We start from the raw sequence: 17,030 nt of genomic DNA on the forward strand, positions 1-17,030 counted from the left end.
TAACCGTTCCAACTATTTAAACCTAGAAGCATTTCTGCTGGGGAAATGCACATCCACCTAAGTTTATCTATTTCACCCAAGAATAAATGTTAAAAAATAGATAAAATGTAAAGATGAGATGACTAAATAATGAAATTAGGGAAAGATGGCTTAATAATTTCAACAGTAGACAAAAATACAAAGTTTATAGTATTACTATCACCATTTCCAACCTCCGTTGCCACTTTTTTCTTCCAATATAAGTCAAGAAAAAATTCGATTTTAGGTTCAATATAGAAAATATGGAAGGGAGCCATTTTTTCTTATATAGTTTTCAAACAGAAAAAGGGTGAGTGACAACACCAACATTATTGGTGTGTTTCAATATAAAATTGAACACGGCCATTTTTATTGGCATGTCTTTATTAAAGTGTCTTTACATAAAATAAAATCAGCTTCATTCTGTTCATTATGCATTTCAAACACTATTTCAGTATTTCTGATGGAGTTTTGGTGCCCCTTGCATAGCAGAAGACCTGCATATATACATTATTAGATCAAGTTAAAATATTTACAAGAGTGTCGAATAACATTGAAAAAACATAAACGGATATTAGAGAGTGAACTATTGGGCATACTTGTATTTGCCATTGCATTTCTAGGGGACATACAGATATGTCCCCAGCCAGTGACGAAGCCAGAAGTTTTACGATGGGGATTCCAAATTGCTATTAATAGTTGTAGGATTTGATGTTCATGACGTTGGAAGCTCAATTATTTGATATTTTCAATTCTTACGTAAGTATAATGGATGGAAACGAAATTTTTATGATGTTTAAATGTCACAATAGAAAATATCGACAAAATATAAATTATAGTAATAAATAGAATACAAAAATTATTTTTTATTATGATTATAATGATCGAAGAAAACAATTAGGAAATGAAAAGGAATTATAATTAGCATAATTAGGTGGTGTAAAAAAACAAATAAAAATTACATTCCAAAAAATAGAAAGCAAAGAAAAATAAAATATACACATTATGATGCATAAATTGAAAAAGAATAACAAAAATTGCATAAATAGAAAGAAGAGAGAAAAAAAAAGTTGTATAAATAGAAAGTAAAGGGAAAATAGGAAGAAACTGCCGGAAATGGGAATCGATCCCTAGGCAATTTAGACAAGAGACGCAATTTCCAACCAACCAGGCCACTGAATTCACACATGAACGTTTATCTACGTATTTAATACTCCCTCCATTTCTTGATAATTGAGTCATTTTGCCATTTCGAAAAGTTTCTTCATAGTTGAGTAATTTCCACATATGGTAACTTTTTTCTCTCTCTTACTTTACTCTTTCTTACTTTATTCTCTCTACTTTATTCAGTTTATACTCTATTTTCTCTACCTTTTCCTCTCTGTTACTTTTTTATCTATTTATTTAACACACCCAACATTCATTTCTAAAACTCCGTGCAGAAAAGTTCCGCCTCAACTATAAAGAAACAGAGGGAGTATATAGGCAAGAAAAAAGTTGGTGGGGGGACCAGGGCCCCCCCTGTTAGAATTGGTATACTGAAAAGCATATTTCGAGCATATTGCACGGATAAAATTGCTTGTATTCAATATATTCTACAATCCACTTTTAACCCAAGGCGAGAATAAGTAATTTTATCGCATTGATGTTTGCTTGTACATTTATAAGATGTTTCTCAAACATTTAAATGTATAAGAAGCAAATAAGACTGATTCTTCTGCATAGTAAATTGGTCGTGAACGATGTTCACAGAAGGTGACGCAGTCGGTCCTTTGTAGAAGAGAAATAGAATTTCACAACCTAGATAGGCTTTGGCAACCTATCGTGAAAGGTTGCAGTGTCAGTCCGCATTTTTCCTTTGTTAGGTTTGGTATACTGAAAAGCATGTTTCGATCAGTTTCGCGCGAATAGAATCTTGCTTATATACGTAAAACTCTATAATCCACTTTTAACCCGATTCAGTATTATTCGAGCAGTTCCGCACGAATAGAATCACTAGTATTATTACATTGTGTTTGCTTGTGCATTTATAAGATGTTTTACAAACATTTAAATGCATAAGAAGTAAACAAAGTTTAAGTCTTTTGCTTAGTAGACCGGTTGTGGGCGTCGTCCACTTTAAGGTAACACGGTCAGATCTATGCAATGCTTTGCAAAAGAAAAAGAAGAATTTCACAACCTAGATAGGCTTTGGCTACCTATCGTGAAAGGTTGCAATGTCAGTCCGCATATTTCTAAGCCTTACTGAAATAAGATGACATTAGTGTGGTATAGCACTGAACGGATCTAACAGCAAGACGTGTCTTTATGCTATCTATTGAAAGACTAGGTCTTGATAAAATACTATTTCTTAATCTACATATGTTAGCATTGAGCATACGGTATTGATTATGCACTACTTTGACTTATCAAATGGTGCGGGTTTTTCGCAACCCAATAATCCTGATATATTGGGTAGTGGTGATTAATATCTAGCGGTGCTAGGATTGCTATTATGTTGAAACGTGCGCGAGGTGAGTCTCGTTTGATAATGTCCTCAAGAGGAGCTCGAACAAGGTTTTATTATTCGGAAAACTGGTCAGTTGGAGTTTTATTACTCTATGAATAATAAATAAATGTTTCTTGCTAAGTCCACTCTTGGAATTAATAAGATATTAATTAATTAAATCCATAGTAGACATTATTAATTAATGGACATTTATATCTTAAGCGCGGGAAATAAATAATAAAAGTGGAAACCCAGATTACTTGTAATTTCGGATTTGGATGGGGAGAGTTCAATATTACTTCTGTAGTGGCTGCTCGTAATATTCCAATATAAGCTTGTATTAAATTGTGAGTTCAATTTAATTAGTAAAAAGCTAATTGGGGGGGCCCATATCCAAAACCTTCCATAGATCCCTGTCTTGGCCCAAAAGGAACTTAATATAAATAGGAGAATAAAGGAGACAGAATGATTACAATTTTTATTCTCAAATTTTTTTCGAAAATTTCAAACTCTCCAGCTGTGGAGGATTTCGAATTCTTCACCTATTTCCAAAAGGATTTCTTCTGTCTTCTTTATTCGAGTCCTAATATTTTGATAAGATCAGCCCACCCTGATATCGAGATACAGTTCGGGAACCAGAGAGAAGATCCGTGGTCTAGTATTGAAGATCATCGTGGAGAAGGCGCGAGCAATCGACGATTCTTTGGAGAATCAAATCGGTAACTCTAAACCGTAGAATTCATGTTTTAGGATTTACTTTCTTTGAGCATGAATTATTTGCGTTCTAGCATGCAATTATCTGTTTAACATGTGAATTGATTAATCGCATAATCGGTCAAATAGATCATACGTCTGATTTATTTGTTTTGTACAAGTCTTCCGATGTGCAAGGGGCTCCTAACCCCATCATCCTTACCTTAGGAAATAAACGACACTGGTGTGGTATAGCACAGAAGGATCTAACAGTTGAGATAAGTCTTTCTTGCTATTTACTGAAAGACGAGGTTTCGGTGATTGTTATTTCTTAATCATTGTTGATATAACATTGAGCATACGATATTGATTATGCACTACTTTGATTTATCAAATCGTGCGGATTTTTCGCAATCCAAGAATCATGATATCTTGGGTAGTGGTGATCAATGTCTAGAGGTGCTAGTATTGTTATTGCAATGAATCGTGTGTTGGGTGAGTCCAGTTTGATAATATCTTTAAGAGGTGTTCGAAAAAGGTTTTATTATTCAGAAACCCGGCAGGTTGGAATTTATTCTAGAATAATAAATAAAGATTTTGAACTAGACAACTCTTGGAAAAAAATATTAATTAATTAAAGTCAAATAGCAGACTTAAATTAATTAATGGATATTTATATCTTAAACACCGGAAATAATAAATTAAAGAGGTAAAGCCCGGATTATTCGTAAATTGGGATTGGACGGGCAATCAATGTTATTATACTATAGTGGATGATAATAATATTTTGTTTATACTTGTATTAAATTGGGGCTTAATTTAATTAGTAAAAGTCCAGTAGGTTTGGCCCAAGTCCATCCTCCCTGGATCCCTAATCTGGCCCATTATAACTCAATATAAAAGGAGATTAGGAAGGAGATTAAGATTTAATAAATTATAATTTGCGTTCTCTCTTCCGGAGTGAACGGTTTTTTCAGTTCTCTCCCGATCTGAAATTCTATCTCCTTTCTAATCAAGCCCTTTTCGATTCTGACAAGCTTTGCCCATCCAAAGGTCATTATCTGAGTTCGGGATACAGATTAGAAGATTTATGGTCGAGTATGAAGATCTTCATGTGGAGAAGGAACAAACAATCATCGATTCTTTGGAGAATCAGATCGGTAACCCTAATCCGTAGAATATCATGAATTAGGGTTTAATTCCTTAAAGCATGATTTATGTGCATTCTTGTATGCAATTTTGATTGTTTAACATGTGGTTAATTGATCTCATAATCAGTCAAATAGATCTGGATGCATGATTTATTTGTTTATGCATGACTTCTGATGTGCAAGGGGCACCAATCCCCAGCACCCCCTGCCCCCCAAGTGGCTTCGCCACTGTCCCAGCAATGATTGCTTTGTATGTTATGCATCACACAGAAAATGATCTAGCCTACAAGCCGTTGACAAACAAGCTCCAGCGAACTTGGGAGGTGAGGGTAGAACTTTGACTAAGAAATGCTAAGTGAGGGAGAGTGTATGTTATGTATGCAAAGAATTGGAGTCTACAGTGCATCAATGACTATCCTTTATAGGTCAAAGCTATTGCATGTGAAGATTGCAAAATTAAATGTAGAGTCAGCTCTGCCATCAGTACTACCGTGTAACGGCATGGAGTTACACTGTTGCCGGTGGCGGATCTAGGGGGGCAAGAGGGGGCGGTCGCCCCCTCCGTGCGACTATTTTCCCCTTATCGGGACGTAAAATTACCATGTCCGTCCCCTCAGTTTGTCTCTGGCGTCGTCCCGAACTACGAAAAAAATAGCTATGTCCGCACTAATTTAAGCTAGGACTATATATTCTGCCCCTTCCGTTTTCGGATCCTGGATCCGCCATTGACTGTTGCCACAGATGCCTTTCATGGAGGCGTGTCGGGCATGTGCGGATCATGATGCACCTAGACAACTTTTTCACTTCCTAGGTCATCTTAGTATGCGCGTGAATCTGGTTTATTATACATGGCAGGACACATATATAGAATTACCATATGTCATTGGTAGGATTTGGATCATTCAGATTTAATGTTTGTCCATTTTTGTGCTCTAATATGATTAAGATGAGCTTGGATAAAGCCCATGCCCAAGAACACCCAAGGTCCACGACCTTGGCCTCGACGAGGTGGGAGCTACGTGGTGCACACATGTGGGCTTTACAGCCCATCACTTGTGCTCTTAATTATTACAAGCAAACTTTAGTCTTTTAATTTCAATTTCATTGAACACTATTTTTCTAATGTGGGATTAAATAACACATATTAATCAATCTCATAGCTCTATATTATAGTGACAAATATTAATTCATTATTTCTCACTTTACTGGAAATTGATTTTGAAAATATGAACATCCCATGGTCATCCACTCGAAACGTAGATGGATTCTGTATTATTTAGTTTCACAAAATTAAATCGTTTGTCATTCGTGCGACCAGGTCAAACTGCGTTATACTAATATCAATACAAACAAGATGATCAACTTGCATCCCAAACCCAAAAAAATAGAAATCTAGAAAACAAAAAAAATAGAAATCTAGAAAACAAAAAAGAAGAATCCATTTTTGTGCATCGGGCAAATCCGAGGGTCATCTTTAGGCACGTGAGACGCGGATGAACAACTTGGATGCTGTCCCGAACGACATCTTAAGGAATAGAGATAATGATTCCAATATTACTTGTGTGGCGACTCATTGGTTAATCTTCACCCAGTGTAGAGTCGAGGTCGTCCCAGAGTATCCACACCTTAATCTTCCGGTCTCTTCTGGCCCTCTTGGTGTCACATTGGCTCATCTTGTCGGTCCTCTTGATGAGTAGCTTGTTTTGTGGAAGTAATATTAGGTAGATTGAAATTAACTCCACCTACTTTGGCATATAGATTCAACTCCTTGTGAGAACAGGACAAGCAACAAATGACACATTATAACCAATAATGTATAACTTTGGTTTTCACAAATCATGCAGGAGGCAGTTGGAAAAATAAAATGTGTAGCAAAAAACACAAACAGAAGGGACTTAACTCAGATGAAATAAGAGCAATTTGACATTATGAATCTGCAATGAGGTGCACCTACCAGCTAGATTAATGAACACAACCTAAGCAATCTCAATTTTGGTATAAAATACTATAACGCCACCAATCTACATTTTTTTCCTATCTTACAATAAAACTCTACATCAAAATACCTCCTCTATAAATACAGTAAAATCAGAAACTCCACTGCAAAAATGATTAGTATCTAGATAAGGGGCCATCATCTAGGTTTCATCGCAGCTATCAGGATGATCTGATATTGTCCCTTCTGAAGATACACCCTCCTCCTCCTTGTCGGGCTCCAACTGCGATTGCAACGAATCGCCATGTCCTGCAGCCTCTTCTTCCAAGATAGGTGCTTTCTCTCTCACATCTGTGACTGGGGTATCAGATTCCTCTTTTTCTTCTTGTTCACTAACAAAAGCATCTGCCTTGGGTTCCATGCAGTCAGTGTGTGTTCTGGGAGGCAGGCCAGGGGCCGGACAGGTAGGTACCAATTCAAGAACTTCAGGAGAAGGTGATAGTCTCTTGGGAGGAATTGGTGCAGATAATGATGGCTGACTTGTTTCCAAGTTGAGACCTGTCATGCTTGGATCGACCTCAGTCATGGGGAACCCCGAACCTGAAGTCTCTGATATTGCCTGCTCGGGCACTTGAGCTGTAGAGATCGAGGCAACGTCTTCTCTAGGGCTGTGTGACTTCTTCTTTTTCTTTTTCTTCTTCTTATTCTTTTTCAATCCATGCAGAGGATCCATGGGTTTAGGTGGAGGTGGTCCGGGGACGAAAAACGGAGGAATCTGAGATGGGCCTTCACCATATAACACACGGACAGATTGTGCTATTGCGGATAAAGTAGGAGGCAACTCAGGCTCTGGTGATTTACCAGGAGCATTCACTGCTTCTCGAAGCCAATGAGGCAGTTTCCCTTTCAGTGATGTAAATCCAGTAGCCTCTTCCTTTCCTTTAGACTTGGAAAGATTTTGAATGTTGTCATCAAGAACTGGAATAGAACGTGCAGGGTCAGTGCTTCCCGCGCTATTAAGGCCAGGCATAATTCCCAGACCAGCTGCCGCATCCCTTTGCTTCATTCTTTGCAGCATTGCAAGAGGATCCAAGCAACTAGTGCCTAGTGAGTTCAGCAGAAATGGTGAATCCATAGGTGCACCAGAAGAACCAAATGGTCTGTCAATGTTTCCAGCAAAAAAATCACGGGGAAACGGCCAATTCACAGGAGGTGCATCAGATGGTTCTAAATGCGGTGCAGCGGATGATGGACCAGCAAGGCCCAATCTCATGTCTGTTACGTGTGGATGGAACTTCATTGGCCCATTGAACTTTGTACCGTGCAATGCCTGTGCCATCATTCCATCTGAGGAAGCTCCGTGCAGTGCCCGTGCCATCATCACATCAGATATTCCAGAAAACAGAGGATTAGAAAACTTGGGAGGTGGAGGCGGCTTCAGTGTAGGAAGCCCTGGCACATCTAGGACCTTCAGTTGTTCTTCTTCCCACCTTGCTGCCAAATCCTCAGCTGTTTTATACTTTGAAAACCTCAACCTCGGATCCTGTATCATAGCCTCCCAATTGCCCCTTCCATGCCTACGTACGCCTATCCAAAGAGAATCAAGCTCATCCTCGGACCAGATATCTAACTTAGATTTCTTTTTCAGCATGCTGTTTGATCCAGCTCCAGTTCTCATAATGATGTTTTCTAGAACCTTCCTGTGGTTTTCAGGAAAAGACGAGAATGGAGGTGTCATCTGACTTGTACCGAATGCCGGAGGCATCTCATGTTCTTGTTGGCTATATTTTGATGGATCTGGTGGGAATTTGAGATTGGGAAACAATGGCAGCATGGGAAGATTGTTATGGGCAGCTTCAGACGGCTCTGCAACTCTCGATCCCAATGATAAGCTTGGAAACATATCGGGAGCTGCACTCAGCATGTTTGCACCCGGAAATGGATATCTAGGCAGCAACTTCTCATCAAAAGGCAGTTTGGGCAGTAGCATCTTTTCTTGAAAATCAGAAAACATACTGCCTGCATTCCCCGAGTTCTCCATCATAGTCCCTTTACCTTTAAGGATATTCAAAGAATGCTGCAGAAAAGACGCAACTCGGATTACATTTGAATAAATAACTAAACATGACAGATGTAAAGATATTTACTTACTGGAGTAAAGGGTGGATATCTAGGGAGATCACTCTTGCTCGGCGCCTGAGAAGTTCCAGGTAAAAGATCGGGTAACAAATACGGAGCCATCTCGCTAACTTTGTCGCTGATTTCATTTGACGGGCCAGAGGCAGAACAGGAAGAGGGTAAGGGAAAATCTAGCCCAATACCTTGCTTGAATTGCCGGTAAGGTCTTGGGGCTTTACGGTGCAGCTTCTCCATGTTGTTTGGAGCATTTGGTGCACATAATCCTATAACTGGCAGCAAGTTGTTGCGCATCGCATCTATTGAGCTAGTGCCCTGCATCTGATCATAATTCCGAGAAAATTCCAGAGGAAAATTAGTTTTCTGCTTCGACATCCTTCCCAACTTCAAGGCTGAATCAGTCATGCTGTTGCGTCCGACTAGCTGATTGCGATTGTTGTTGTCCACATCAACAATTGTAGGTTTTTCTTCAGCACACCGAGATTGAGTAGCCGTTTGACTGTCTTCATGGGCATTAGGTACTAAGACTACACCATCTGGTCTCTGAACTGGAGTTGAAGATTCAGCCACATCCCTTCTGGATAATCTTTCCTTTTGCCTCAGACGAAGTTTAGTACTGTTGAAAAATGAACATATCAGATTTATACGATTTTCCACTGACCTTGAGCAAAATAAGGATACCATTTTAATGAAGACATTACACAAAACAGAAAATAAGTTTGTAGTTGAATTTACATAAGTCATTTAATCCTACAAATAGCAAGATTCAAACTTGTGCAATCCTGTGCACTCTATGTGTAGCCAAACAAGCACAGCAGTCTGTTACGTTGTCATAAATAAATTTACATCAGAAATAAAGACAAAAACAACTTATTCGCATTAACTAAGAAGCCGAACTAACTAAACGTGATAAAAGCATCAAACACAATCAATACGATAAAAATTAGTAAGAAACAAATGTATGCTATTTAACTATGAAAAACTCACAATTTTTCTTTTAGAGCCCGTCCTGCCGGTGTGTACTCACGCTCAGGCTCGGGTTCACGCTCTGGTTCCTCATCAGCTCCATTCTATCATACCACAGAATAACAGTTACTAGTGAGACAATTCTACACTCACTATTCATAACTAGCAAAATATATTTCAAGCTAAGAGCTTTAGCATAAAGAAAGTAAACATGACCATTCACTGAAGTCTAAAAATACAAGTAAGTTTAACTAGCAGCATCAGAGAGAGAGAGAGAGGTAATACTTCATTGGGTGCTTCAGTAGTATGAGCTACGTATGCCTCCCTGTAAGAAACAGCTTTTCTTTGGCGTTTCCCACGACCTAGAGCTGCTTCCTCCTCATTCTGATATTTCTCCCATCTACAAAATTAGAAAGCAATTATCCAAGACAGGCCAAAAGATTTAATCCTGGAGAAACTAATTAAACTTATAGTTTGGGGTTAAGGGGGGTTAGAGGGTATCTGCAGTGCTTAGGTATTGAGAAATTAATGAGGGTTTAATTAGCAGGATTAGTGAATGCTTTATCCTTTTGACGACTTGATGTAAGCATTTCTATTTTGTTATTTGTCATGGCTGCATACCTTCTTCCTGTTAATTCTAAAACAAGTTTAAATGCATTTGATGATATTATATCATGAAAATTTACATAAATAAGGCTCCACTAACTTTTTGAATACTTTTTATGTTCCTTCCCTCACAAATCTTTGTCGTAGATGAAGAGACTAAAAATGTATGAGACACAGAGAAGTAGCAGGCATGGATACCATACATGACTAAATAATCAAAACATACTACAAATTCCTCACCTAACTCGCAGAAGCTTGTCCCATTCGTTTTCTTCATTAACGACGACCAAACTATCAACTTTCTTTTCAAAACTTTGTTCACTTGCGTCATTGATTTCCAAAGGGACTGCTTCCGTTCCAGCTTGTTCTTCTATAGGCTCGTCATTCCATTCTAGTGACTGAATAAAAGAAATAGAAAGTGTAAGGGAAAAGACTGTTAGTGCAGATAGAAGTGACAAAGGGAGGAACACTGTGAAATAGGTTGCTGGTTAACACCTTAACTGAACCAAGCATGTCATTCTCTAATCCTGATTCGGCATTTTCTGGTGAACCAGACTGAAGGTTTGAGCGGTCCAGCAGTTTCAGAATGGCATTTTCATCCCACACAATCTTGGTACTTCCATCAGCACATTTGTCTTTGTATACATCCCCGAGGCCACCAGTTCTCCTCTTACTACTTGGTTCTATCTCTGCAGGTGCTTCATCTTTATCGCTGTTGTTTTCACCATCTTTTCCAGCCATGGAAGGTGAATCACCAAAAAGTTCTTCTGTACCCCACTTTAGGATGTCTTCCACCTCCTTCTGCGATCCCGATTTGTTGACGAAGAGTTGGTCAAGCATCAGCTTTTTCTTTGCAAGCTGCAAGATACGCTCTTCAACACTTGCACGCACAACAAGCCTGTAAACAAGAAGTCTTTTCGACTGTCCTATTCTATGTGCTCGATTCATAGCCTGGATATCTGCATGTGGATTGAAATCAGAATCATATATAATAACAGTATCAGCAGTTGCCAAGTTGATGCCAAGGCCACAAGATCGTGTTGATAACAAGAACACGAATCGATTGTTGTCTTGGTTAAAACGTGCAATTGCAGCTTGTCGTTCAGTCACAGAAACAGAGCCATCTACCCTCTCATATGTCCTAGGCCCAAATTCGATAGACAAATAGTCTTCAAGGATATCAAGTAATTTCGTCATCTGTGAAAAGATAAGAACTCGGTGGCCTTCTTTGTGCAATATTTTAAGCATAGAATGCAGCAGAGTCAGCTTAGCAGATGCTTTTATTCTCATTTCATGAAGAAATTCCACTGATCCGGATTCAGGCTCAGTGCCTGGCATGAGATAAGGATGATTGCATACCTTCCTTAACTGCATTACAATATTCAGCATTGATTGCTGAGGAGCGCCTTTTCCTATGTTACGTAATATCTGGTAGTTCTTTGTAAGCATAGCGCGATAATATTCAGCCTGAATAGATGACAACTCAACAGGAACCACTCGTTCTATCTTGGGGGGAATATTCTGCATAGCATCCTTTTTCAATCTCCGCAGCATATGAGGAGCAACAAGTTTCTTCAATTCCTCCACCTTTTCTGCAGTTGTTAGATCATTGAATTTCTCCTCAAATAAAGCAAGCGAAGGAAATGCATCTTGCTGCAAAAAGTTTAGCAGATTGTACATCTCTCCAATGTTGTTCTGAAGCGGAGTACCAGTCAACAATACTCGATGCTGGAAGGAAAACATATTCAGCAAGCCAAACAACTTACTGCTAGAATTTTTCAGCCGGTGACCCTCATCAACCACAAGAACTTCCCAAGGAACTCCACGTAGATAAGAGGAATCACATAGAACCATTTCATAAGTAGTCAAAAGAACATTGAATTTGAATGCAGAAGACTTCTCATTTGATCCAGCAGGATTACGAGCATGCCATTCATATTGGCGTATTATGGCTCTTGCCTTAGTGTTACCATGATATTCCACAACATTGAGCTCAGGCGCCCATAGAGCAAATTCTGACATCCAATTGGGCATTGTAGACAAAGGAACCAAGACCAAACAAGGAAGTGTAGCGTTAAACTCAAAATACAATGATGATAGGAAAGCACAGGCCGACACAGTCTTCCCAAGCCCCATTTCGTCAGCTAGTATCACATTTCTGGATTTATGCCAGCTTTTGCGAAGCCAATTTAGTGCTTCCAGCTGATGTGGAAATAAAGAACCTCCAGCCAACTCTTTAGGCTGTTCAGTGAGATTAATGACTTCATTAATTTGTAGATCACCCTTCCTTCGCTTAGAGTCAAGCTGTGTAGCATCATTCTCCAATGTTTTCCTTTCGAACCTGAAGAACAAGTCAATCAAGTGACTTGACTTTGCAAAAATGGGGTCATCCATTCTTTCCCAAGTGCATTCATCATAAGGAAGACATGTCCACTTTACAAATGCTTCAGTTACACCATCTGCCGAGGCCCTTGTAGCAATTACTCGCTGTGGTGTCTTCCATTGTTCCTTACATAGGTTCATCATAGCTGTTCCATACTTTGCCTTGTAATTCTCCAGCTTCCGCTTAGCTAGAACTTTCAGTTCAGATTCAGGAATCCAAGTGTCATGGACATGAGATTTGCCAACCCACTTGACCAGAAACTCATATGAGACAGCTGAACAAGAGTCTACAAGTTTCCTTTTCAGAGCATAGTTCTTTCTCATGTCCTTTCCAACCTCTTTTTTGCTACCATTATCATCAGCAGCATCATCAGTCTTACAATTCTTTGAAATCCCAGGATTTTGACTGTCATTCTGATCATCATTACCTAGACATGTGTCCAACACCATATCAGTCTTCTCACCTTCTGGAACCTTCTTGGAAGTTTCTGCTGCATTGGTGCATGAGCTATTGTCATCTTGACTTTTGTTTTCCAGTACAAAGGAATCAGAACCTTCAATTTCTCCACTCATGGAATCCATCAATTTTTTTCCTTTACATTCTTTGGTTGCTGACCTTTTGTATACTTGTAGCTTATCTTTATTCGAACCATTTTCTGCCTTCCTCCCTTCATCAGAACAATTAGTAGCATCATGAAGATCCTCAGCTATGTTTCCTCCGTCCAAAGGCCTTTGGCAGCTGAAATGTTCTTCAGATTTATTCACATCTTCTGCAACCAAAGAATCTGTAGTATTGACCACCACATTACAACCAGAATCAGTGTTATCACCACGAACTCGGCAGCCAACAACACGATCAACCTGGTATTATAAAATAATAAGAAAATTGAAGATAAAATGTCAGTCACTGTTATAGTTGGACCAGGATAAGAATAAAACAGGCATCTGAGAAATATCAAACTCTTTTGCTACAAGACTCATGACTCTCATCCTTCAAACCTGATGTACTCCAGTAGCAGTTTCTAGTTCAATGTTGATTTTTACAGCATCTTGTGATTCAAGTGAATCGTGAGCTGCTTCTTCAGTGACGTCCTGCATTAAAAGAATCATATCATTTGATGAACCCGAAAAGCACGCAGCATATCTATATTAATACTTGTGGGTAAATTAAAAAAGAAAAACATTTACATCCACAACAACAAGATGCATCATAACATTTAGAGACACATTGACTGTAGGAACAACACCGAGTTGACGACTAGGTAAAATGCAGAGGGGAAACGAATATTGTGAATAAACCCTTATATGCAACGAACTTAGGAAATTTCGCACAAATCATACTGTTTCCGCATCATGCTTGATTTTGATGCATTTTTAGCAGAAAGGTTCAGCTCAAAATGGAAGTCTGTCGCTAAGGACGCTTACTGCTAATAATCAGACTCCCAACCCAAATTTAATTGTTATCTTTTGACCTTGCTTTTTATTGTAAACTAAAACAACCGTATTAGGCATAACCTCAGTTTTCTCAAATCAGAATATTTTGTCTTTTCAACAACTAATTGATATGTATCATCATTATAATTAATTTTCAAGCATTTGACATTATTTTAATAGATATAATAAGGAGAAAACACAACATGGGATTATCCACTACCATCCCTACATTTAAGGTGGATTTCAAATTTTAATATAGATACTTGGAATGAGAGTATTAAGAAGAGAACTCTAAGTCCCATGGTTTTTCATTTATTCTTCAAGCCCTGTACAAAACAAGAAGGCTTTCAATATGGGTTTGTACTTCTATAAAAGCACAGGTTTCAGCATGAAATATCATAAAGAATTAAGGATGCCGTATCCACATTTGTAGTGAGAGTGAATCATGATATAAGAAAGCAAAAGACCTCATCATTCGGAAGAACACCAGCCGTGGCTGCCCTAATATCATGATTAGTTGAGGAAGTATCTTCACCAGCTATCTTAAATTTTCCCTTTGATTTTGAAGTGCCTGAACGTTGAACACCGACTTTGACCAGTCCTTTTTTAGAAGGTTTGGAACCAGATTTTTCCTTAATCATTTTAAGACTCTTTTCAGTATTGTAAGAATACGATTTTCGCTTTCTCTTTCTGGTTGCTGGGCTAGCAGCTTCCAGTGCAAGAACAGGTTTCCTTCCGGGTGAAATATTTTCAGGAGATGCCTCAGGATTTAAATCAGTAGATTCTACATTCATTTTTGACTTCTTTTTCTTCGACGATGATCCCTTAACGGAAGCCTTCATGTTCACCGCTTGTACAAGTGCATGAGAAACTTGCTCTTTTTCATTAACATCATGAGATGAACTAGCATCCACAAAGCCATCTTGAGCTGGATTTAACTGTTCGTTATGGCATAAGTCATTGGATGGAGAATCCAATTTCTCAGTTGTTTGGCTACGACGTGATGCAGGAGATTTTCCTTTATCTGAATTCCGTTTCTTCCGAAGAGTTGGAGCATCAAATGTCTCGGTTACCTTGTCAGTTGCAGATGGTTCAGCCTCGGTCTTTGATTTACGAATAATGATTTTTGTCCGTGCGCGTTTTGAAACAGGATCCAGATGATTCATGCTCTCCACACAAGAATGTTGCTGAACGCAGGTTGGGCATTCCCATTTACCAGTTGGAATGCGCTACAAAATTCAAAATAGTAAATGAAGCAAAAAAGAAATAAATGTTTAACAATCTTTGGAAACATGCTATTCAATAACATACCTTCAAAGCAGGGTCTAAACATTCAAGATGATATGTACGGGGACAGCTATCACAACATAGCAACTTTCCACCAAGTTCGCAGATTACGCACTCGTAATAATACTGTACAATAAAAACAAAGATGCATGACATCTAGTCCAATAGTTTTCATACAACTGTACTATCCAGATTGGGGTAATATCATAAAGATTTGAATGCAATTGGCAATAAATCTCAGAAACATTAATGCAAAAAACGTAGCCAAACAGTTATTTTATAAGTACATTAAATTCAATAAAAAATAAAATTCCTTTGTCTAAGAGTAAATTCAGCTGTCCCAAGAATTTTTTTTTGCATCTAATAGAGAACATTCTTATCTCCTTAACTTCAAATCAGGTTCACTATATGGAAACAACACATAAAGAAGTAAAAAAGGAAATGAAAATTCCACTAACCCCGTCATTGCCTTTTCTCTTCCCAGAGTTCTGCTCTAGATTATCGCTCTCTTCTTGGCCATTCTTTAATCTAGTAGTGGATGAGAATCTTACAGGTCTGAAGACTTTCTCACTGTCATGAGACTTAACTGTGCCGGATGGAAGCTTCCTACGCTTGCGTTTCAACACCCAGTTTCTATTAAGCATGGTACTATTCTCTGAACCATTTTCCTTCATTGCCAATACATTTATGACCTGCAGCGGAACAACATAGCTGTCGGACATTGATCGAAAGCATTGACTCGGCAGGCTTAAACCTAAAAACACAACTGGGCTCTTCTACTTTTACAACAGCACAAAGTTCATTCACTTACAAAATATTCCAACAATTGAATAGGTCTATATAGGGAACTATAAAGCATGAAACTTTTCATGTAATCTAAAATTCATCGTAACATATAAACAAAAAGACTTTAAATTTGTTCAACCCTGAAGAGAATAACAATAGATGAGGTAATCTAGGACCAGGATCCACATATTCAACAATGCATTTCATTTAAGTCAGATTAAAAAAGCCCCTTCCCACACTAATGAAGTATAACCTAAATGCAGAAACCAAATCCCTCATTGTCTAATCAAGAATCACCTACACACTGAAATTGATCGTAGCTAAAAATCAATCAAAGACATGCAAAGGCCAATATTGCAAGAAATCATATGCTGCAAAGAAACAATATTGAGCTGAGATTGCGGTTGAAATACTCGAAAAAAGCAGTATACCAGAAAGAAAGAAGCAGTCACCTAATCTGAGGCGTGGATCAAAAACTCGCAGAAACAAATAAAAACGAAATCTTTCCTACCCCTTCACGAATAACAAGTGATGGGAATTGCGGGTGCGGTGGAGTGAAGCAGAAAAAGGGGGGTAGGGTATATGAGAAACGAGATTAAGGGGGGGGAGAGAGAGAAAGAGGGGCAGAAATAAAAGTAGATAGAGATAGAGAGATGTAGAGAGAGAAAGAGGAATACAAATTATGATTCGCCGGGGTCATAGGACTTGGGGGTTACACACAAACTGGCATCATGTAATGCTGTGGGAACCGAGCCCCCATCCCCTCCTCCACTCCCGCCTCGACACGTGGCTCTCTCCTCCCCCCGATTCTCTCTTCTCCCTCCTCCTGAGCTTCCCCAATTCGGCCAATTCCGCATTACCTTCTTCAATCGCATTTTCTTCATTCTGCAATCTGCAATTTTCAATTTTCAAGCTTCAATCTTTCACCTCTTTTTCCCCCTTTTAAAAGCATGGGCGTGTTTGTAGTCACAGTTATAGGATAGCCGCGATCAAGTGTTTTCCTAATTATTACTGCTGAATGTCACTACTAAATGTGAAATGCTTCTGGATTTAACAACCATCTTTGCAATTATTGATTGATCCATGCTTAGATTTTTGCCAATATTGGTTCCATTTTGTTGGAAGAATAACGCCTGACATAGTGAAT

General features: G+C 38.6%; 1 protein-coding gene across 3 annotated transcripts; it reads right to left on the reverse strand.

Annotated features, from left to right (window-relative positions):
• Nucleotides 1-6,250: 6,250 nt before the first annotated feature.
• On the reverse strand, nt 6,251-16,961 carry LOC125211941 (protein CHROMATIN REMODELING 4). 3 transcript variants are annotated; one of them, XM_048111913.2, is made up of 11 exons: nt 16,561-16,961; nt 15,556-15,789; nt 15,122-15,223; nt 14,278-15,039; nt 13,376-13,468; nt 10,490-13,237; nt 10,235-10,392; nt 9,674-9,788; nt 9,410-9,492; nt 8,438-9,038; nt 6,251-8,363 (listed from the first exon to the last, which is right to left on the reverse strand). In XM_048111913.2, exons 2-11 carry the CDS (start codon nt 15,769-15,771, stop codon nt 6,489-6,491), a joined length of 6,753 nt encoding a protein of 2,250 aa, XP_047967870.1. In that variant the 5' UTR covers nt 15,772-15,789; nt 16,561-16,961; the 3' UTR covers nt 6,251-6,488. The 3 variants fall into 3 exon arrangements, with proteins under 3 accessions (XP_047967870.1, XP_047967869.1, XP_047967868.1); XM_048111912.2 differs by lacking the exon at nt 16,561-16,961 and adding an exon at nt 16,336-16,503; XM_048111911.2 differs by lacking the exon at nt 16,561-16,961 and adding an exon at nt 16,315-16,503.
• Between the last annotated feature and the right edge of the window lie 69 nt (nt 16,962-17,030).

Source organism: Salvia hispanica, chromosome 3 (genome assembly GCF_029641045.1).
Source record: "Salvia hispanica isolate PSC_SH4W2 chromosome 3, Shi_PSC_v1, whole genome shotgun sequence".
Classification (NCBI taxonomy): Eukaryota; Viridiplantae; Streptophyta; class Magnoliopsida; order Lamiales; family Lamiaceae; genus Salvia; species Salvia hispanica.